This window comes from Triturus cristatus, chromosome 6 (assembly GCF_964204655.1).
Source record: "Triturus cristatus chromosome 6, aTriCri1.1, whole genome shotgun sequence".
NCBI lineage: Eukaryota > Metazoa > Chordata > Amphibia > Caudata > Salamandridae > Triturus > Triturus cristatus.
In genome coordinates, this window is record NC_140589.1 from 807,990,366 (window position 1) to 808,013,589 (window position 23,224).

Here is a 23,224-nt window from a genome sequence, read left to right on the forward strand (position 1 = left end):
CCTATCTACCAACTACAGGCACTCAGGAAATTAAAACCTTTCATTCCGTCAGCGGATCGCAAGACAGCGGTTCAAGCGCTAGTGATCTCCAAACTAGATAATGGTAGTGCTACCTTCGTGGGTCTAACAAAAGCAAAACTGGCACGTCTGAAGACAACTTTTAAAACGGCATCTTGACTCATCACAGGCTAAAAGAAAAGTGACCTCAAAGCCCTGAACTGGCTATCCTATGAGGCAAAGTCCATCTAAAAATTTCTCGCTTGACACATAAAGCTCTTCACCACAACACTCCAACCTACCTGGCCAAGAAACTCATCCTATCAGGCGAGAATAGAATTTTGTGAAGTACAGACTTCCTTTTACTGAAGCCCTACAAATTGAAAAAAAAGAAAACATACAATCATTCCTTCTCTGGATTTGCCCCCAAAATTTGGAACTTATTTCTCCTGAGACCAGATCCAACCCCTCAACTGATCTCTTCAAACGAAGAGTAAAACAACTTCTAATGAACAGATTCCTTCCCCAATGAAGATGCAACCTTTCCCAGGCCTTTTCCTTCCATGGCCTGCCCTTCCACAAGTCTATTTGATCCCACTACATACCGTTCATTTTTTTCTATGATGACACTCCACATATTATTTAATGTCCATTCGGAACTAAGGCTCTACGATCATCAACTACGCCCTTATACTCATTTTGTATTTCTCCCGCACTTGAATACTCTTATCTGTTTATGTTATGTTATGTTATGTTATGTTAATTTATTTCTTCTATAGCGCTCGGCTACTCCCAGGAGCATCCCGGCGCTTTGCTGAAGAACATTGGCAGACACAACAGAACACAACCACAAAGAGGAGACAGAAAGAAGACCAGATTATCTGAAAAAATAGAGTTTATTTTGTGAAAGCCACGTTTTAAGCTCCTTTCTAAAGGCGAGGAAACTGGGAGCCTGTTTAAGAGAAAATGGTAATTCATTCCACTCCTTCGGGACTAGGTAGCGGAAGGAGCGACCACCCATCCTTGTGCGCCTAATGACCGGGACTGTCATTTTGGATAGCAAAGATGATCTCAAGGCCCTGCCCGGTACATATCGGGAGAAACGTTTCCTTACGTACTTAGGGCCAGAGCCTTGTAGAGCCTTAAAGGCAAGAGTCAGGCACTTAAAGAGAATTCTTTTAGCGATCGGCAGCCAGTGTAAAGCATCTAATAGGGCCGTAGCGCCAGCTCTTCTCGGGAGCCCGTAGATAGCACGGGCTGCCAAATTCTGGACCACTTGCAAACGGGTCAAAAGATATTTTGGTAGACCCAAAAAAAGCGCGTTTGCGTAATCCAATCGCGATCTGATCAAAGCCTGAACAATAGTCTTCCTATGCTGAAAAGACAAAAGAGGAAGGAACTTTCTCAGCATCCGTAAGATGCCAAAACATTTACCTGAAAGGCACGAAACATGTGGCCCAAAGGACAATTCACTGTCCACGATCACTCCCAGGTTTTTTGCCTTAAGGGACACACTGTCAGGTGGAAACAAATCTTGAGGCCACCAGGCTTTCCAGTCTGGCTCAAAGGTGCAACCAAAAAAGAGCAGCTCCGACTTGTCGGGATTGCACTTTAACCCATTACACCTAAACCACTCAAAGACCGCCCCCAGACAATCCTTGATCTGTACGCCATCGAAGGTCCCGCCCCTGTCACAAGTGAACAGGAGCTGGGTATCATCGGCGTAAGATATGATCTGGGCGCCAAAAGACTCCGCGACTGCCGCCAGAGGGGCCATAAAGATGTTAAATAGCATGGGGCTAAGGATGGAACCCTGCGGTACCCCTACCTCTAGTGGAGCCATATCCGCGGAGAAAGGGGGCGCCCAGATCGTTTGTCGGCGGCCGCCTAAAAAGGATTTAAGCCAACTCCACACCGTCCCCCGAATTACAAGGAGGCGATCATGAGGGACTGTGTCGAAGGCCGCCGATAGATCTAACATTACCAGCATGGCCCTTCCTCCAGAGTCGAGTACTTCCCTGATGGCATCCGTGACCTCTAAGAGGGCAGACTCTGTGCTAAAATTAGCACGGAACCCAGATTGCGTGTCATGCAGCAAATCGTGCTCCTCGATGAAATTAGAAATCGTCCGATGTGCAAATTTCTCGGCCACTTTCGCCAGAGCAGGGAGAAGAGAGATGGGCCTATAGTTGGCATGGATGAGGGGGTCCGAGGTGGGCTTCTTGATCAATGGCAGGATCAGAGCATGTTTCCACGCTTGTGGGACTACTCCCGTTAGCAATGAAGAATTCAAGAGTGGATTCAGCAGGGCATTTAAAGCAGGTGCCACTTTCCCCAGATGTTTAGCTGGGCACGGATCAAGTGGAGAGCCTGATTCTAAGCCTGACAAAAGCTCCAAAGAGGTGTCAAGGCAAAGGTGTGGAAAAAGTGAAAGAGAAGGGCCTAAACTCTCCCTAAATACAGGGGGGGATGAAGGACCCGCGGCCAACTGAGAGCTAGAGTGGAGAAGGGAGGCTGGAATAGTTGTAATTTTGCTGGTAAAGAAAGTTGCAAGCTGTTTTATCCATTCTTCAGAATGAGTATGAGATAGCAGGGGACGTAAAATCCAAAACTACTTTAAAGATTTCCTTGCAGCCATTTTCGGCCTCATCAATTCGTCGCTCAAAATAAGCTTTTTTTTCCTTCCAAATTGACTGGTGATAAGCTTTAGTTATTGCTCGGAATTTCGCTTTCTCAGTCAAGTCGTAGGCCTGTCGCCAAACTCTCTCCGCCCTTTTACAGCCCTGCCGCTGCTCCCTTAACTGAGAGGTGAACCAAGGGGCCGACGCTCTACGTTCACCTTGTTTATCTTGCCTGATGTACAGCATTCTGATTCCCGAAAGGGTCACTTGTATAACATTATTTGTTTTTCTCCATGATGCACAGTACTCCCGAAAGGATCATGTCTGCGCTAAAATACTATAAATACAAATAAACTAGTTAAAAATTCATATCTCCGGTTCCCCTTATTGGATGTTAGTCATTTTGGTGTCATTTTTTTTTTTTTTTTTTTTTTTAACTCTTTATTTTGAATTGTTTGACACAGCAGGGAGGAAACCAGTAAGCACCACTGTCAGTCATATAAGGAGAGACATCAAGAACACCATTTCACAGTTTACATTACATTGCATTGGGAACATCCAAGAGGTCGCGGCAATGCCACCCTTCATAGACAGGCATAAAACACAAACCCACAAGTAAACCCTGCCGATGGAGAAGGCAGTCCCACCTCCGTGTCTCCCATAAGCCATCTGCCACTATCCCTCAGCACCGCCATGAGGTACATCTTGATTCTCATGTGCAGAGAGGTATCTCGTCAGGGGGGCCCAAATATCAGGGGGCCGGGACACAGGCGGCAACAATTCAGCATATAGCAGAACATTCTCCTGACAAGTACTCATATCCCGCAGCCATTCCTTAAACTTAGGGCTTCTCCCCCGCCCCCATCGGCACGTCACACGCCTCTTGGCCAGCAACAGCGCGCAGGTAACAAATCGTCGATCCGCCTTGGGTATATCTCGGGTGTACCCCAGCAGGGCCTGAAGAGGGGAAGGATGTAGCGGGCCACCCAGCATCTCTCCCATGGCAGCATAGACTTGGCTCCAATAATCGTCTATACTCGGGCAGGTCCAGGCCAGGTGTAAAAAATCGGACCCCGGGGAATGGCATCTATCGCATCGATCGTTGTCTCGGAGATGAAACCTGTGCATCTGGACTGGGGTGCAATAGAGGCGGTGTAAGAATTTATAATGAATCACACGGAACCTACTACTCGAGGAAATCATTTCGGTTTGCAGACAGCAGTACTCCCACTGCTCGTCAGTGAGCTCTGTAACGATCTCAGTCTCCCAGCCGGCCCGGGACCTCAAAGTATCCCCCCTGTCACGAGTATAGAGGCGCCTATAAAGCGAGGAGACCATGTGCGACGGGGATGTGGAGTCAAGAAGGTAATGGAACGGCTCTAGAATTGCGGGCTCTGACGGATATGCCGGCAGTACTTTTTGCAGGCCACTGCGCAGCCGTATGAGCGCAAAGACCTCCAGGGGGGTGGGGACGACAGCTCCAAAAAGGAGCGGGAGGTCCCGAAACCTGCCCTCGTGGAACAGGTCCCCCCAGCACGCAATTCCGTTTTTTTGTTTGATTCGCTGAAACAGACCCTCCTCAAGAAGTGGAAGGACCGGGTGATACACCAGTGGCATCAGTGGAGAATAAATTAGCGGCGCACCCATATGGCCAGCCAGAACACTCCAAGCATGCGCCGTAGCCTGAACAGGATTGCGGTCAGCCCGTGACGCGGGGACCTCCGCGAGGGCCACTCCCTCCAATGGGATCGGAGCAGCCAGCCAGTGCTCCACCGCTATCTGTGGCATGTAAGGGGTGGGGCGATACCAGTGATACGCGTAATGTGCCTGAGCGCAGTTGTAGTACAGTTCAAAATCAGGGATATCGAGGCCCCCCTGTGCGTACGGGCGCGTGAGCACAGCCCACTTGAGCCGCGGCCTCCTTCCCCCCCAAACCAAGCGGATAAGTTCCGACCGCAAAGCCCTGAAGAAGTATCCCCCCGGATGAAACGGTATGTTGAGGAATAGATAGAGTAGTTTGGGAAGGATAACCATTTTAATAAGTGAGACACGACCAGCCATGGTCAGCGGCAAGGTCAGCCATCTCCCAACACTTTTGCGTATATCCTCCAGCGCCGTGCCATAGTTCATACGCAGCAACTCGTGTCGATCCCTGGAAACCCGCACCCCCAAGTACTTCACCTCGGTGTCGCACCACTCCAACGGGAATTCAAGTGGGCATCTGTCAACTCCCTCAGCAAGGGGAAAGACCGCGGATTTGCCCCAGTTGATATGTATTCCCGAGTACAGCGAGAACCGAACGAACTCCCTCAGGATGGGGTTCAAGTGCACACGGGGGTGTTTGATATACAGTGTAAGGTCGTCCGCATAAAGCGACACTAGTATTTGCCGCTGCTGACAGCGCAAGGAAGCCGCGAGGTAGTTTTGCCGAAGACCGGACGCCAGAGGTTCTATTGCCAAGGCAAAGAGGAGCGGTGATAGTGGGCACCCCTGTCGGGTGCCCCTAGTAACCAGGAACGGTTCTGAGATTCGCCCGTTTATAAGAACTCGAGCCATGGGGCGGTGATACAGGATTTGGATCCATCTGGAGAATGCGATTGGCATGCCCATATTGCGCAGAATCAAATGAAGGTAGTCCCACTCGACCGAGTCGAACGCTTTGGTGGCGTCTAAGAACACCGCCACCAGCTCAAGAGAGGGATCGGCATTATTCAGGACCGAGAACAGGGTCCGCAGATTGTGGGAGGTAGACCTACCAGGGACGAACCCGGATTGATCAGGCAGGATCAAGTCCCCGATCAGAAGATTAAGGCGGTTCGCTAGAACCTTGGCTAAGATCTTCACGTCGCTGTTGAGGAGAGAAAGGGGTCTATAGGAATCACAGGAATCGGGGGGTTTCCCCGGTTTAAGGAGAGAGACTATCAGGGTCTCCGACATACTGGGCGGTAGCGAGCCGGTCTCATTCGCCTCCTCGAAGACCTCGCGCAAGACCGCCGCCAGCGGGTCTATAAAGGTTTTGTAGTAGTCAACAGGGAAGCCGTCTAAGCCCGGTGCTCTCCCCGATGATGTCTGCATGATGGCCTCCTTGATTTCAGCTATGCCTATAGGAGCCGCCAGAAGCTCCCGCTGGGCGTTTGAAAGCCATCCAAGAGTGAGCTCCGAGAGATACTCAGACATTTCTAACGGTGATTCCCGTCTGGATGAGTACAAGCCCGAATAGTGGGAGACAAAGGAAGAGAGTATGGAGGGTGTATCTCGGCAGAGGGAGCCATCAGGGCCCCTGACCTCCAAGATATGATTAGAGCCCCGCGGGGGCGAATCGCCCCCGCTAGGAATCTGCCGGGTCGCTCTCCTTCACCATACGCCCGCGCCATGAAGTGCTTCCCCCTAAAGTGGACCTCTCTCTCCGCAGCACGCTTGTATTCAGAGAGCTTGGTACGATATTCCAGCTGTGCTCCAGGATCTTCCAGGAAGTCTGTGGCACGTTCCAACGCCCCCAGATCACGCTCCAGGGAAGTTAGAGTAGCGCGGAGAGAGCGCAGCACCCCCGAGCCCTTCGAGATGCACACCCCTCGCATAGTGACCTTGAGGGCCTCCCACACCGTCGCAACGCTTTCCACCGACCCTCTATTGCGGTCTATAAAGTCCATGATCTCCTGGGACATTTCGTGCTGGAAGAGCTCGTCCCTGAGGATGTTAGGCTGCATGCGCCAGGGGAGCGGTGCACCAACCAGCCCAGTACTGGCCAGAGTGATCAGTACAGGTGCATGGTCCGAGAAGGTACGCGGCAAGTGGCGCGCCGCTAGAAGCGAGGTCCCCAAGCCCCTAGAAAGCAATATGTAATCCAACCGGGCCCATGTAGCATGTGGTGCCGACCAGTGCGTGCCCTCCCGCGTGTCCGGGTGAATCCGGCGCCAAGCATTTAACAGTGAATGGTGGGTCAGCAGGTCGGAGATATATGCCTGTGAGCGGGGATGGTGTGGAGCGTCTACATTGTAGCGGTCCAGCGAAGGATTCAAAGTAACATTAAAGTCTCCCCCCCAAAGCAGATGAGTGGATCCCACCCCCAGTATGACTTCCCATAGGGAGATAAAGTGCGTGGGCTCATCAATATTGGGCCCGTAAGAAGACATGATAGTAATCGTGGCATTGCCCATGCGACCCCACACAACGCAGAAACGGCCATCCGCATCCACTTTTTCCCCCAGAGGCACAAAAGGGGTGTGTCTCTTGACCAGGATGGCCGTTCCTCTTGAGTATGTGGAGTACGAGGAAAATAGGCTATAAGACGCCCATCGGGACGCGAAGTTAGGTGTGCCCCGGGGATCTGTATGCGTTTCCTGTAGCAACGCGATATGTATTTGGTGACGATCTAGATACCCCAGGACTTGGCGGCGCTTGCGCGGGTCACCCAACCCCCGTATATTCCATGCCAGGACATTCACTCTGCTATGTGGGTCTCGCAGCGCAACGCCCTCCTCCTGCGCCATCACACAGTCTGACACCGTATATCCCCCTGCGGATTGTCTCTCAGCCATGCCGGCTCACCCCGACACCCTCCCACCGCTAGACCAGACAGGCTGCCCGCCGCCAACTCAAGGCCCTTCCATAAGCAGTGCCCAACCATCCACTCCAATGAAGGTATGTGATCTGTCCAGCAGTTCCATGTAATGCTGTATGCACGTCTCCTCCCCTCGCCCATTCCGTCCGACTCAACCAACTCGTCAGAGGAAAACTTACCAAGCATCAACCCCCCCCAACAACCCTACCCCTCCCCTTCCCTCCCCTTCCCACCACGGCAGCCCAATCCTGCCGGGAGCCATACCCCCCCCAATCCTCCCATCAAGCAGAACCAGTCTTGTGGGGTACTCCCTCTGCGGGTAACGCCAGTGGGCTGGACCTACCCTCCCCAGTCCCGATATCTCACCCACCATGTCGCCGCCGCCGCCGAGGGCAGATAGCGAAAATGGGATGGGAAGGGGAGTGCCACGGCAAATAGCAGCCACCACAACCCTGCCAGCACCTCCGAAGTAACTAATGGCGAGAAGAGCGGGGCACTCGACCTTCATGCTCCCCCCCCAACCTTCCCGGGCTAGGGCCAGAGTCAGTGGACTGGAAAAAAAGTCTCCCAAAGAGTCAGATAGCCCAGCTGATAAAGTCCGACAGCCATCCTCCACAGCCAGAAAAAAGGCGTGAGCAAAGTGGGAAAAAGAAGAGACAGGGAGGAACAGCAAAGAGTGAAAAAAGGGGGTAGTGAGAGGGATGCAGAGGAGGTAAGACAGAATTGGACATTATGGCTTCATGATATAATACTCATCAGGCCGGAGCCGACGTGGGAGATCGGGACCCGGACCTCGCCCTGGGGCCATGCCGCGGAGACACGGACGGCCGCCGGTCCCTGAGAAAGTCCTCCACCTGCTGCGGGCTACCAAAGAAGTGGACCTTGCCCTGGTGCGTAATCTTGAGCTTAGCAGGGTAGAGCATAGAGTACGGAATATTGCGTTGTTGCAGCTTCTTCTTCACTCCTACAAACTTGCGACGGGCCTCCTGCACCATCTGGGTGAAGTCCGGATAAAACGAGAGCGTAGTATTGTCGTGCTGGATCGGTTGTTGCTCTCGGGCCAAGCGCAGCAGGGTGTCCCGGTCTCTGTAGTTGAGGAACTTGATTATCACCGGGCGCGGCGGAGCCCCCGGAACCGGCCGGGGCCCCAAGGATCTGTGGGCCCGTTCCACCACCAGTTGAGGCGAAAAAGCATCCCGGCCAAATTTATCCGTCAGTCGGCGCTCTATGAATTCCTCCATACGGCCACCGCCACTAGATTCCGCCAGCCCTACCAGGCGAACGTTATTCCTCCGGGAGCGCGCCTCCAAATCCTCGTTTTTCTCCGCAATAACTTTGAGTAGGCGGTCCATCTGCGGTAGTTTGGTTGCGTTAGTACCGGCCCCATCTTCTAACTCCGAGATCCGACCCTCCGCCTCTTTGAGCCTCTCTCCATGTTGGTCCAGCCGTTGCACCACCGCGTCCAGCCGAGTGTTCATAGTGTCAATCTTTGCGTCAATGGACGTCAAGCTCCGCTGCATGCCCACGAGCAAGGACCTCCAGTCCAGATCCTCCTCCTCGACGGTACTCGTCTCGCCCCCTTCTGCGTTAAAGGCGCGCGTTTTTTTACCCTTCGCGGGATTGAATTGCAGCGTTGATTGTTTCGTATCCGTCTTGCCCATCGTGACTGCGGTAATGGGGTCGGTTCACGCGGGGAGCAGGCAGGGCAATGCAGGCAATGGTCACGCGCTCCCCCACGCCAGCGTCTCGGGGCCTACCCTCCGGGGTCAGGCAGGAGATGTCCAACGAGTTATCCGATCCGGTCCACCACCGGCAGGGGGGTCTCGGCGTCCTCCACGCCCACCAGCCCCCTCACAGCCAGTCCCACAGCCGTCAGTCCAGCCGCAGGAGCGGAGCAGGGCCGCGGTAGCTAGCCCCCAATCAGGAGATCACCTTCGTGCACACCTCGCGGAGCAGGGCCGCGCTCCAAGGCCCCGCGCTCCCACGGCTCCGCACCGACAGAAGCAGAGAGCCTTCTCGTCCACCCCAGCAGTCTCCAGCAGGATAGGCGATGGGCCGCACGAGAGGCCACCGGGACACCACACGGGCAGTAGATCACCCGCAGCACCAGGGCTCCACAGACCCGGCACGCCCGCGCTGCCAACGGCTGTCCCAGCCCGCACTCCAGACTCACTCCCAGCAGTTCACGGAGGACGGGCACTCCACCTTCGAAGCTCCGCTCCTCCCGCCGCAGTATCGGCGCACAGCCCAGCAGCCCAGCAGGCCTCGGGGATCCCCGGCCTCCAGTAACGCCAGCGGCCGTCACGTAGCTCCGCCCCTCTCCACAGCTCGGGCGCCGGAGGCCAACAACGGTCGATTCCTCCCGCTACTGGCCGTCGTTCCGTCTCAGACTGACACAGGGTGAGCTGAAGACGCCCCGCTCCTCACCAATGTGGTCAGAGCAGCATTTGCTGGCCTGGAGGATGACTTTATAGGATCGGCATTTGCCTGGCCGGTTGGAGCCTCACGTAAGTGCGGCCATGACAGACCAGCGCCACCTAGCGCCCCCGTGTCATTTTTCTAATACATTTTTTTCTATTTTAGAAATTGCAGGATTTTGACTCTGTTGTGCTTTGAAATGTTTTATTGTTTTGGTACTGCTAAGTATCATACACGTTTCCTTAAGTTACGCTTGTTTCCTCTGTGCCACAGCTACTAGAGGTTGAGCCAAGTTTACTTACTAAACTTGTACGCTGGACCAAACAGGATTCACATCCTTCCCAACTAATAACCTATTTTCATAAACATGTCAACACCAGACCACTTGAAAGGTAAATTCAATGGTAGGATTGTAGAAGTGGGAGCGTTCTCCAAAGAATTGTGAGCTCATTCTGGAATCAAAGTGTTGATTAAAGGAATTAATAAGAGGCCTGCTTTAAAGGTAACTCCCAAGTACTTCACCTCTATGATAGGGCAAGGGCTTTTCAAGGGCCTGAGGGTCAACTTAATGGTAATATTGTGTGGTCTGTTCTCACCAGTATAAATGGTTTGGTTTTGTTGCAGTCTATGTACACACAAAGCTCTCTTACATGTGGTAATGCACATGTTCTAGGACTCTCATGATGGTTTCCTAGCTCCTTGGCTAGCTAAATACCACTGTTGCCATTGATGTAATCTCTATACATTTAGAAATGTGCCCAACATTGCTCTCAGCTTTTAGGCCCTGGATGTGATGACTTGCATCTGAAAATGAAACTTAAGAATTACCACAGCAACAGGGAACAGTGAAAGATTCCAAACGTGTGAGTAATTTACAATACCTAAATTTAGGTCTTCCATAGCCAGGGAAAGGACAAAATATCTGATGAGAAGACCTCAATTCAAGAAAGGGCCAGCACCATGGTCACAACTTCAAGAGGAAAACCATCCCCATAGGTAGGTGTTGACAGATTTGGTAGGACTTCAAGAAATAGGTCCTCGTTATCTTAGAGAAACCACATAAATAGAGAGCACCTTAGCCTCCTTGCATGCAATGCCATGGTGCTCATGTCAGGGGGGCAACATTTTCCCTCCCTACCTATATGTGATCAAAGATGGCCTCAACGGAAACAGAATTGGAAGGGACAAGCTAAAATCTACACTACTGTAGCACCTGATTATCCTTCACCACTCTGAAGCAATCAAGATAATGTCCCCCTTGTGGGAAATCGGTTTACTTGAAAAAAAGAAGTCGGGTGTATTGGAAACTAAACTTTTAGTCCTACAGAAACATATCCCTGAAGAGACCAGTTTAATGGCACTTTCCTCAAGCATAACTGAGGGCATTTATCGTTTACATCTGAGGGAAACAAGTTCATGTCTGGAGCAAAATCCAATCGAATCGAAGACTCTCTACCACCACATGATTGTGGGAGGAACCAGCTAACATTCTCTTGGCATTACAAGGCACTACAAAGCTTTCACATGAAGACTATCCAAGCCACATAACTGAGCCACTTCTAAAGAAGATTTTGTGGGGGCGTGGCCAAGATGGCGGACTAGGTGAACGTGCGGTTTCCCCTCTCCCGCGGGCACCTCGCAGAAAGCACGGTGTACGGCCGTTTCCAGCTGGCCGGCACCTCCGCAAATAGCCCAGAGAGTGCCCGCCGGACAGAGAAGGGGGGAGTGTCGGTGTTACCCGGCGGAATACAGCTGAGCCCGCGCTGCGGAGCCGAGGACGGCCCGACGCACGCGGGGACTGCCGAGCGGGGGGACGGACGGCTCTTGAGGAACTCCGGGCGGAAGCAACAGAGAGCGGACTGCGGCCCGCAGTCGCCGAGCTTCGGTGGCCCAGAAGTGAGCGGGACCGGCGCCTAACCCCGGGCGGCGACGTCGGAGGGGCGAGCAGATCCGGCGGAACAGAGCAGCATACCCGGGTGCACCCACCGCGACAGCCCAGGCAACGGAGGAGAGGGGGCCGGAGGCCCGGAGGTGCAGCGGATCGAAGCGGAGCCCGGGGGCCCCTACTGGGGGGCGGACACCAAGCAGGCAAGTGAGCGCGCTGCTGGTGCTGCCGGTGGGGGCCCGGGGCAGAAGTGTGGCATCCCCCCGGGGAAGGCAGGAGGCCTGCCGCCAGGTGCAGCGACAGAGGGAAGCCCGGGGAGCCTTGAGGGCCAACGGGGCGGACGGCGGACCCAGCGAGGGCGAGAGGCCCACAGCAGGGCGGCAGCTGCCCCGGGACGCGAGGAACACACTTAAAGGACCTCCCACGTGCGCGCCGGCGGGCCTACAGAGGCGGTACAGGCCAGGCCCCCCGGATCGCCCCCCCCCCCCCTGAGAGCGTGATACCCGCCGCGCGGGGACAGAGAGGTGGCCCGGGGCGCGATACGACCGGGGTGGAGCAAGGCCCTGGTCGGTGCTGGAGGTGAACTTGGAGCGGTGCGTGGTGGGTGCGAGGCCTCCGGCTGGGGGCACCTCGGAGAGTCCCTGGAAGAGACGCAGGCAGAGACGGGCGTGAGGAAGAGACCCTGAGCGCGGGCCTGAGAGCTGTTAGGGGCGCTTGAGCCCCTCCGGACGCCGGCGGCCAAGCGCCTCAGAGCTGCTGGGGGAGAGACGGCCCCTCGAGCGCAGGGTCGGAGAGGAGGACTGAAGAAGCAGTGGACCTGGGGTGGCCCGGACCGGTGGGGCGCGCCGGCCTTGCCCGGACGTTGGAGGCGGCGGAGCCAGGAGAGAGGACACGAGGCCGGCCTTGGTTGGGGGTCGAGAGGTACGGCGACCCCCGGATGGGAGAAAGGCCCGTTATGGTCCCCCCGAAGGGCCGCCGTGACAAGACCCTGAAGGAGTTATTCGCGAAGCCCCAGGCAAGGCCCACGACAGGCGCCATGGCGTCGAACACGGCGGGCAGCCCGCCCGGACAGACGGAGGGGTCAGAGCCCATCACCAAGTCGTTTTTGGAATCAATGTTCACCGGTCTGCGGACGGACATCCAGAACCTCCAAAAGGAATTCGCTGCGGAGCTTAAGGAAGTGCGCAGAGAGGTGGACAGTATTGGGGAACGGGTAGCTGTGCTGGAAGATAAAGGAGATGGCCGCGAATCGGAGCTGGCGGCACTCCAACAGGAAATCATCCGGATACACGACCAGCAGGTGGACTTACAGGCACATGTGGAAGACCTCGAAAACCGGTCCCGGCGCCATAATATCCGGATCCGAGGGGTGCATACCTCGGAGGACTCGAAGGATCTCTTTGCCTTTACGAGGGAACTCTTCAATCACATTTTGGAGCGCCCACTGGAGACGGAGCTGCGCATTGACCGAGCGCATAGAGTGGGCCCCCCGCGGGCCGCGGCGGCCAGCCCGGCAGATATCCTGGTGTGTGTTCAGGATTACCGCACCAAAGAAGAGATCCTGCGTAATGCCCGCCGGCAGCATCCCGTGAGGTTTCGGGACCACGCACCAGTCCTATATCAAGACTTGTCGGCGCTTACGCTCCATAAACGCAGGTTGTTCAAGCCCATCACAACCCACCTCCAACAACGCAACATCCGATACAGCTGGGGCCACCTGTTCCGACTGGTGTTCCGCATTGACAGTACTCTATATCAGCTGAAGTCCCTGTCGGAAGCAGAACAGCTGTTGGGGGTGACCTTACCACAGGAGGACAGTGAGGCGGACGGAGAACCGCCGATGGCCACAAAGGCGGGACCCGGCTGGCGTCGACAGGGCCGTCGTAAACGTACGAAGAAACCCCCAGCGGCGGAGATCCTCAGAGGGCAACAGGATGCATTAGAGACTGTCTCCGGCGGCTTGTGCAGCTCTCTGCCTGGGGAGGCAGTATAATGTCTGTTGCGGGCAACTCTGCTAGACCCCTGAAGGGGTTGTCTGCGGGAGAGGGGCCTCTTGGTGGTACTATTGTGCCTTACGCCCTTTCGATACCATCCACTGGTAAGTGGAGGACACTGGTTCTGGTCTCTTGTTGTTCTGATGTTGGGCTGTTTGGGGGGAGGGGGGGTTTGCACAGGGGATGGGGGTTCCGCGTCTGACGGGGAGGGGAGCGCAGCGGGAGGCCAGCGGGAGGGGGCGATCGGTGGGCAGTTTCCGGGCACAAGCGGCATCCCTAGCACGACACAGCTTGCTAATCGGGGTGGGATCATATGGCGCCTCCTACACTTAAGGTACTAACACTCAATGTTCGGGGCCTCAACAACCCCGTTAAGCGCAAGGCGATCCTGTCGTGCCTTGAGAACTCGCGGGCCGACATCTGCCTCCTTCAGGAGACCCACCTGCTCGCTCGGGACTGTCACCGGCTTCGTTCTCGCAGGTTCCCGGTCCAACTCTTCTCCTCTAGTCTTACTAAAACTGCGGGAGTCGCGATCTTAGTAGCCCAGCGTTTTCGAGGGGAGGTCCTGCAGAAGGAGGCCGAGGTTAGAGGACGGCTTTTGATATACAGGTTTGCCTTGGGGGCCCTGACCTTCACCATAGGCTCCCTCTATGCTCCCAACGAAGGGCAAGAGCGATTTTTGCAATCCGCACTCACGGAGATAACGGCGACGAGCGATAGGCTCATTCTTTTAGGGGGTGATCTCAATCTTGTTTTCGACAACGTGCGCGACAGGTCTTGCCAGCGTACATACCAAACGGGGGCGATTTCCGCGGCCGAGCTTGCTAGAGTGTGTGAGTTGGGGCTCGAGGATATATGGCGTAGCTTTCACCCGCAGGACCGGGAGTATTCCTATTACTCACACGCGCATAAAACGTATGCACGGCTAGACTATCTTCTAGCGTCGGCCGCGGTTCGAGAAATGGCCGTGGCAGTCGAAATAGGAGCGATCTCCCTCTCAGACCATGCCCCGGTGCATGTCGAATTGTCACTACCGCCGTTGGTACAGCCGGATAGGGTATGGCGTCTTCGGGACTCTTTGCTGCACCGGGAAGATGTGATGCAGCAGATCACCGGGAAGGTCAAGGATTTTTTTACGCATAACGGCAACGCTGACACGACCCTTGCGACGCAGTGGGCGGCGTTGAAAGCGGTCCTCAGGGGAGAGTTTATTGCCATAGCGGCTGCCGAAAACACTGAGCGGCGGAAAAAGCGGGAGGAGCTCACACAGCAAACCAAGGAGCTGGAACAAATGCATCAGAGGACAGGTGCCCCCAGGACGTGGCGCCAACTGCGGGCCATCCGACAGCAGTTGACGGCTCTCGATCAGGATAGGGCGGAATACGCTGCCCTCCGTTTAAAACATGCTTATTATTCCGGGGGCGATCGGTGCGGTCGCTTTCTTGCACACAAACTCCGGGAGGTCCGGAGGAGGCAGGGGGTGCCCGAGATCTGCAGGGAGGATGGCACGAGAGTAACAGACGACAGAGATATAGCTGACTCGTTCCGGGCCTATTATGCAGCCCTGTACGACGGGTCGGGGTCGGTGGGAGACGACGGGGCGGCCTTTCTGGACTCCGTCGAGCTATCCGCCCTGACGGGGGCCCAGGCGGACCGACTAGACGGGGATATACGCCCTGAGGAGGTGATTGCCGCCATCTCCCGGTTAAAGCTGGCGAAGGCCCCAGGGCCCGATGGCTTCACCGCCATTTTCTATAAAAAATTCTGCGCCCTCCTGGTCCCCGTGCTCACTCAGCTTTTCAATTCATTCTCGGTTGCGGGAGCGATTCCCCCGGACCTCTTGAGGGCACACATAGCGGTGATCCCCAAACCGGGGAAGGACCGGACCCGCTGTGGGGCGTACCGGCCCATCTCCCTGTTGAATGTTGATCTTAAACTCTACTCGGGCATCCTGGCTAGTCGATTGACACCCTGCATGCCACATCTTATTGATCCGGATCAGGCGGGGTTCATACCGGAACGGCAAGCCCCGGACAACACGAAACGGGTTATGCATCTAGTCGAGAAAGCCTCCCGCACGTCGGGTGAATATATGTTCCTGGCGATTGACGCCGAAAAAGCGTTTGATCGGGTCCACTGGCCCTACCTGGAGCAGGTTCTGTCGCGGATGGGGTTGGGGGAGAAGTTCCGCACCCACATCTTCAATTGCTATCGATTCCCGTCAGCTATGGTCCGGGTCAACGGCCACACGTCTGCTAGTTTCCCCATCACGCGGGGCACGAGGCAGGGATGCCCGCTGTCGCCGCTGCTCTTCGCGGCCTACATGGAGCCTTTGGCCCAGAAGATCAGGCAAAATCCGGGAATCTCCGGGATCAAGTTCGGGGGATACACTCATACCATCAGCCTATACGCAGACGATGTGTTGCACTCACTGTCAAACCCTAGGGAGGCGATACCAGCGTGCATTGCGGATCTGGACGCCTTTGCACGGGTGGCGGGGTTCAGGGTTAATGCGGACAAATCAATGGCGCTGGACCTCTCGTTGAATACTCCCACGCGTCAGTATTTGGAAGCTTCGCTCCCCTTTCAGTGGGCTGCGGACTCGATCCCCTACCTGGGGATTAAGCTGGCCTCCACGCTCTCACGGACGGTGACCTCCAATTATGCTGCTCTGCGTCAGAAGATCCGCAGAGAGCTTGGGCAGTGGAAACACTATCCCCTCTCGTGGCTGGGCAAGATTGCGGCGGTCAAAATGACCATCCTTCCGCAGATCCTGTACCTTTTCCGCACCATACCCCTGTACCCGCCAGCGGGCTGGATTCAACAGACGCAGTCGGAGCTAGCCCAATTTATTTGGAGCGGACGGAAGCCCCGCATGAAGAGGCGATTGTCCACTCTGACCCCCGAGAACGGGGGACTCGGGATCCCAGATCTCCAACTGTATTTTCAAGCCACGCAACTACGCTACCTGGTAGAGTGGAGTCGGTGGGAGTCAGAAAAACACTGGTTGTTTCAAGATCAGGCGGTGGCAGCTAGACCTTTGCAGGAAATCCCCTTCCTGCGGAGACAACACAGGCCCCCCAATCTCTATGCCTCCCATATTACGTGCGTTTCTGGGATCGAACTAGCGTGGCCCACGAGCTCACCACCTTCCCTTCCCCGCTTACCCCTCTGTTGGACAATCCGGACTTTTCCCCCGGTATGGTCTCGACAGCCTTTCATAGATGGAAGCCGGCTGGGTGTCGCTGCTTATATCACATGTACGACGCGGAGGGGGTACGTCCGTTCCAGCAATTCCGGCAGGAATACGATTTGCCGGAGGAGGAACGCATCCGCTATCTCCAGGTTCGACATTGGGCGCTGGACGGGAGGGTTCGACCGGGGGCAGACAGGCGGCTCTCTCTATACGAGCGGTGGTTACTAACGCGTACCTCCGACAAGCAATTGATTACGGACCTCTATAGAACACTTCAGCGCCGCTTCACACACACGTACAATGCAGGACGGCTACGTTGGGAGAGGGAACTAGGTAGATCATTGTCTCACGAGGAGTGGGAGGGCATATCTTACAGGGCCCGGCATTCCACGTACCATATGGGACTCACAGATACCCTAACAAAAGTGGCGACCTATTGGTACTACACACCAGAACGTTTACACGCAATGGACAAGAAGAGGGAGGCGTATTGTTGGAGGGGGTGTGGGCAGATAGGTACCCTGACTCATTTACTTTGGGATTGCGAGGGAGTCCGGGCGTACTGGACCCAGGTACTTGATGAAATCGATAAACATCTCGACACTACGATCCCGCGATTTCCGGCATATGTGCTGCTGGGTCTCCCTAACCCTCTAACATACCCACTCAAGTCACACAGAGGTAGGCTAATGGCCATAGCGCTGGGTTCAGCGGCACAGAACATACTTACTCACTGGCGCTCCCACACCTCACCGACCTTCACAGGTTGGCTACATCGCCTGTGGCATGTCCTGGGCATGGAGAAACTCACATTGACGCTAGCTGGGGAGGGTTCCAGGTATAGAGAATTGTGGAGGCCCTTCCTGTCCCTGTTGGCCACCGAGTTTAGGGAAGTTACCTGTCCTCGCTACCTTCGATTACTGAGGCTATCTGAGACACAGAAGGAAGAATGAAGACAGGGCACTACTGGAAATACGAGAACCTTGGTTTGACAGACGCGGAACGGAGGGAGGGGAGGGGGGAATGGGTGGGGGGGATCTTACTGTTTTTCTTTTGTACTACGGCATCCTTCTGGAGAGCTCTATGGCACTCCCATAGTGGTTGTGCGCTTGCCGCAGTGTGCACTATAGAACTGAGAGACTTAAGCATCAACCTGCGATTGCACAGAGTGCTGTCCATTTTTCTGACTGCGGTATTTGTTATGGAATGTCTTGAAATGCCAATAAAAGATTTAAACATAAAGAAGATTTTGTACATAAGCACTCTATTCCAGAGAGTTAGGTTTTCGCTACAAAGACCAGAACAAACTACAACTCCCCTCTTTTTGTGTGTAGCCCACAGCTATGGTGCACTGTGGACTTACATAACAGTTAACTTTCATCAACCACCCTCCAGACAACAAAAAGAAGGCAGGTGGCTAGTGCAACACAGGATGTATATCCTAGCCTGGACATGAAGCCCCCAAATAAAGAAGTCCAAACCAGCTACCAAAGGATCAACACACTAGAAAACCAAGGCATCCCCACAGCGTATGTGCCTTTTGCAGGGCCTAGCAAACTCCTCTTTTTAAGACCACACTCATTGCAGAAAAAAAGCTCTTCAGCCCAGTAGCCTCTATAAAATGTTGATTGTTTTCTCCTTTGTGACAAGTGACAGTGCATGTTCCTCCGCTATCATTTACATATCTCTGTTGAATGTAACAATATCTGCTGCTTATTATAAAGTGTTCAGATGCCTAACAGGCAATTATTTTCCATAAAACATTAATAAATAATGTAAAAGGGCTCATTACGATTTACCCTATATTGGGCACAATATTCCCTGAGCCCATGAGAGTTATTAATACCGGGGGCTGCAATAAATTCAGAAAGGAGATCAAAGGGTATTACAAGGTACCCTGAGGGAACATTCAGAAATTGGTAATTACCTGGAAAATTAGAAACATTGAATGTGATTCCCCCTGGTTATTCCTCATTTCTCCCTGTAGTTTCTCTCATGCACTTTATATACTGTAAGCAGCAAGAAGTATCAGAGTGAAGTGCAATGGATCATATGTGTTCCTTTGGATCTTGTAATTCAGATGGAGAAGTAATTCTCAATATAAGCCCCACTGAAATTATAGGGGCACACATAATGAGACACTTAATGTTTAGAGGGGATATGAAAATAATTACTGGAGAGTCAAACTATATTCACCTAAGCCAAATCAAAGAATACCAGCTAACACTGCAGCAGTAATACAAATATTAAAGCACGCTTTCTTAGTTATCTTTAACAATTTCCCAGTAGGCAAAGGGAAAATTCTTAACATATAAACGATGAACAAGTGCCAATTTATCATTTTATCGGTTATTACTGTTGATTTCACGGATATTGCCACAAATTCTGCATACTGCATGCACATAGGCAAGCAGTCTCTTCGGCTTGCAAACCACTTATACAGCTTGTCTTTCCAAGTTCAAAACTGCCCAATTTGCAAATATAGGCCACTTTTTTAGCCATTTGATTCACTAATGTGGGCCACTTTTAATTTGGTGTCTGGGCCTATTTTCTGCACCAGTCCGACCCTGCATCTTGGTATACCAGAGGAACAATGAACGTTCTTAACTGGGTTCCCTCCAACTTTCTTCGACTGCTCACTTTTCGCCTCCTATCTTCTTAGATGTATCTTTTTCCGCCTGGTGCTCCTGACTCCTATAGTCTCACCCCCTGTCACTGGGTATCCCCATGGGTCAGTCTTAGGCCCATTTCCTATCCTTCACTAAATCATCTCCCTTGGCAATATTATATTCCTTCAGATTCTTTCCACCACTTCTTACTGAATGACACAAAAACAATCTTCTTACTATCTCTAAACCCATACTTATTTCCAAAACCTCAAATAAGCTGTTTGACCTGGGAGAGATCATTGCTCGTGTATGTTTAATTTCTCAAAAATAGGAATCCAAATCCTAGTACCCATCAACCCCACTACTGTATCTACTTTAATCTTCTCCCCACCACCCTTCTTTCGATGCACATTCACCCATCATCCTGACCCCGAGCCTACTATTTCGCTGAAGGATGATGCTGGTGCTCTTTATCTCTTCCGCTAACAGTGGAGGAGGAAATGTATTTGATTCTCTAAATCTGTTACTTTGGAAACTGAAAACCCCAAGCCATAAACGGCAGTAGACACTTGATCAAAATATGTGACTCAGGGAAAGTCACTTAATCATCTTCTGTTTCAAACTGTCAATATAATTTAACATAAACATTTGTGTGATGAATGTATCTAAAGCACCACTTCATATGCATGCCCTTGAATGGTCTCCATTTACAGCAATCAATTTCTCCACATCTAGGTTTGCACTATATAAATACCTATTTCTAGACACAATACATACTAAAGACAGCCAAAGCTGACAGGTTCCCAAACATATGCCATAATCCTCATGCCACTACCACCTTTCCTCCCAAATAAACGACACAACATATCTCTTTCATTTAGTTTCTTCATATTAATCCCTGCTATTACCACAGGAAGGTCCTTCCTAGTGACCTTCAAGCTGAATCCTCTCCCTTCCATACAATCTCGACAAACTCACAGCTTCAGTCCTAGGCTTATGCATGACTTATCCACCTCTCGTCAAGGAACAGGCATCTCAACATTGACATACATTTTTTTGTAAATAATTTAGCATGGAAATTACAAAGATAGATGTGCCGTTTGACTACATTGTTTTCACCAACATAATGTTTACAATCATTCCACTAACTGGCCCTCACATACTGTTTGGTACTAAACACTGTGTTACCAGAAAATACAGATGATGCACTACTAGGATTAATAAATTGACTGAACTTTCCAAAAAGCTTTGCAGAACATGGTCAGTGTGGCCAGTTGCTGGAATGCACAACCTAGAGGCTGGGTTTGAGAAGCAAATGGATTGAGGTTACCCCAGCGTTTCTGGCAGTTTTCTTCACATAAAGAATGGTAAGATATCAGTGCAGAAATTAAGAGCATTCTCATCCTTTTTTCAATTACAGCTCTGATCTTTAAACAAGAAGCTGTGCTTACCCATGATGAAAAAATATACTTACATCTTCTTCTACAGAACCTGATAGCATCCTTGCCTGCTCTCTTTCCTTTTCCATGAAGGGAATGAGGTGCCCAACTGCTTTTTTCATCACTCGTGCTGACTTTATCACCTGTAGTGGGGGAAAAAAATAATTCAGGCACTGCACACTGGGTGTACCCTCGTTGATATCCTATTTATTTAAACTGAATGAAGTAGTCATTCTTACAGTGGAGATAAATTGTAAACAGAGTCTCTGACTTTCTTCTCTGACAAGGTGGCATGCTGTGTACTTTTAACCAAGGCGCTACTTAACGTTTTCATCATCTTATCAATGCACAAGGAAACTCAGATGCCATATTTTACTTTAACAGTGAAATATGCTGGGCCCTAACATGGTGCCAACGAAGATGGTTGCAATCTGAGCGGGCTCTCCCGTCCGTTGCTTGAAGTCCCCACTAAATTCTGTGTAACTGATCCCCATGGACTACAACATCCAAAGCGAAGAAGAAAAAGGAAGCAAAGAAATGTGGCACCTATTGCCTCAGTAGTCCTATCTACACAGTCGATGCAGCAATAAATAAGTGCACCACCCACTCCCTGGCACAGTATGGCCTTGCCGTGATCTGGTGTGACTGAAGCCTGTTGCTTGGCACAAGGGCAGCTTGGTAGTAACTGGAGTGTGTAGCAAAATACACAGCCTAATGAATGCCAAATAATGAATGCATTAATTCCTTACATAATGTGTGTGGCAAGCTTAGGACCTAGAAACCTAACTGTTTGAACAGTAATGCAAGCAAATGTGTACTTAATTGCCATATCTTATTCAGAACTACATTTTCACATTAGTCGCATTAACAAAACAGAGAAAATGGAAACTGGCCATTCTCCAAAAGCTGTAAAGCTATGAGTAGTGATATCAGTCATGTGGCCATCCTGCCTTCTTCGGATCGGACTGGGAAGGAAGCAGAAATTGTTTATTTGCTCACTTTCTGTGCACTTCTGGAAAAAGGATATTGTGAGTGTTCCGTAGCAGTAACACAAAAAGTGTGCAAGAGTGCCATTCCCCTCTTCAAAGGGAATCATATGAGGCAAAGGTATGAAAGGATAAAAAAATTAAGGATGGGCAGCACACACAGACTGGTTGCTGAAGTGACATACTGAGAGATCCATTTTCGACTGCAAGCCCAATGGCAGAATAAGTTATGCAGGCATAATGACATGATTTGGCATAGCAAAGCTTAGTTTGATAAATATATACTGGGTAAAATGCTTATGAAAACTGTTCAGGATTTAGTAAAAAAAGAGTAGGGAGGAGCAATTAAATATCTGAGAGGCATTTTAAGGGGTTGCCCTACATTTAGTTGTGACTGCTGAATTGTTATTATAAGTATTATTCTGATACATATAATTTGTATGCGGATAATGCATAATAAATAACTAATCACTTGAAAATGCAAACAAGTGTGTATTATAGGTTCCAGTGAAATAGGGTGAGGCTTCACCTACAATACCCTCTGCAGATGAGGGACCTCCAACAGGTTTTGTCCGACTGCTAATACTACCTATCTAACAGAGAATAAATCATTAGAGACAAGAGTGAAATATACATGCCCATCCTCTTTTTCTCCATAAAAGGTACAATGCTTATTATTTCTTTTTTGGGGTAAGGATATCTACTGAGTGTGCCCCATTAAACAGTGGAGGACAAATAAAACCACAAAATGGCAAAAATGCAAAACAAAGTAAATTTGAATAGGGCTGTAAAGCAAAATGTCCCTACTACAATATTCCTGTGGTCCCTGGTTCTCATTTCATAACTGCTGACTGACAAGTACTCTTTGCTGCACAGGAACCCTGTGCCCTGAGCCACCAGTCAGACACTCTACATGTTTTGGAGAACACTTCCTATAAATATGGAGATAATCCTAGGTAACTGATTAATAGTCATTGGTTGGAGTCCTTCTCTATTAAAAGTTGGGGAGGCTGCCTACTGGGCCTCCCTGGTGAATCTGTGTAGGTCGCCACTGGTCCGCTCCTCTCCCTACATAGGTCACAGTAGTCAGGCTTTTGTGCATCTGGCTTAGATCTATGAAGTCCTTGACAAACAGGGAAAGATTCTTTGAAGACACAATATCCAGTCAACAATGTGGTTTTCACTTATATTCATTGATACAAGTCATAAATAACAAGTTATAAGTATGAAGGGCCCAGGAGATGAGCACAACAGCCGTCAATGTTCTCCCCCCTTCATCATCACATTCTACCTTACCCATTCTGTTATATCATCTAATATAAGCCCATATGTATTGCATTCTCTAATATAAGCTCCTACAACTTTCTACATTCTAGACACCACAAAGATTTTGGATGGAGGAGGCTGTGCTGCTCTTATTTTGTTAGATCTCAGCGCAGCCTTTTATTGATGAACCATCAGCTGCTAATCCAAAGACTTAGGAAGGCAGGAGATGCAAGAACATCGCTAAAACAGCTA

General features: G+C 51.7%; 1 protein-coding gene across 1 annotated transcript in view; it reads right to left on the bottom strand.

Annotated features, from left to right (window-relative positions):
- The window catches only part of MTR (5-methyltetrahydrofolate-homocysteine methyltransferase), a 456,618-nt gene that overhangs the window by 145,761 nt on the left and 287,633 nt on the right, over positions 1-23,224 (bottom strand). Inside the window, exon 21 of the mRNA XM_085611389.1 lies at positions 20,756-20,863. Coding sequence (XP_085467515.1) covers positions 20,756-20,863 — 108 coding nt within the window. The remainder of the gene's footprint in view (positions 1-20,755; positions 20,864-23,224) is intronic.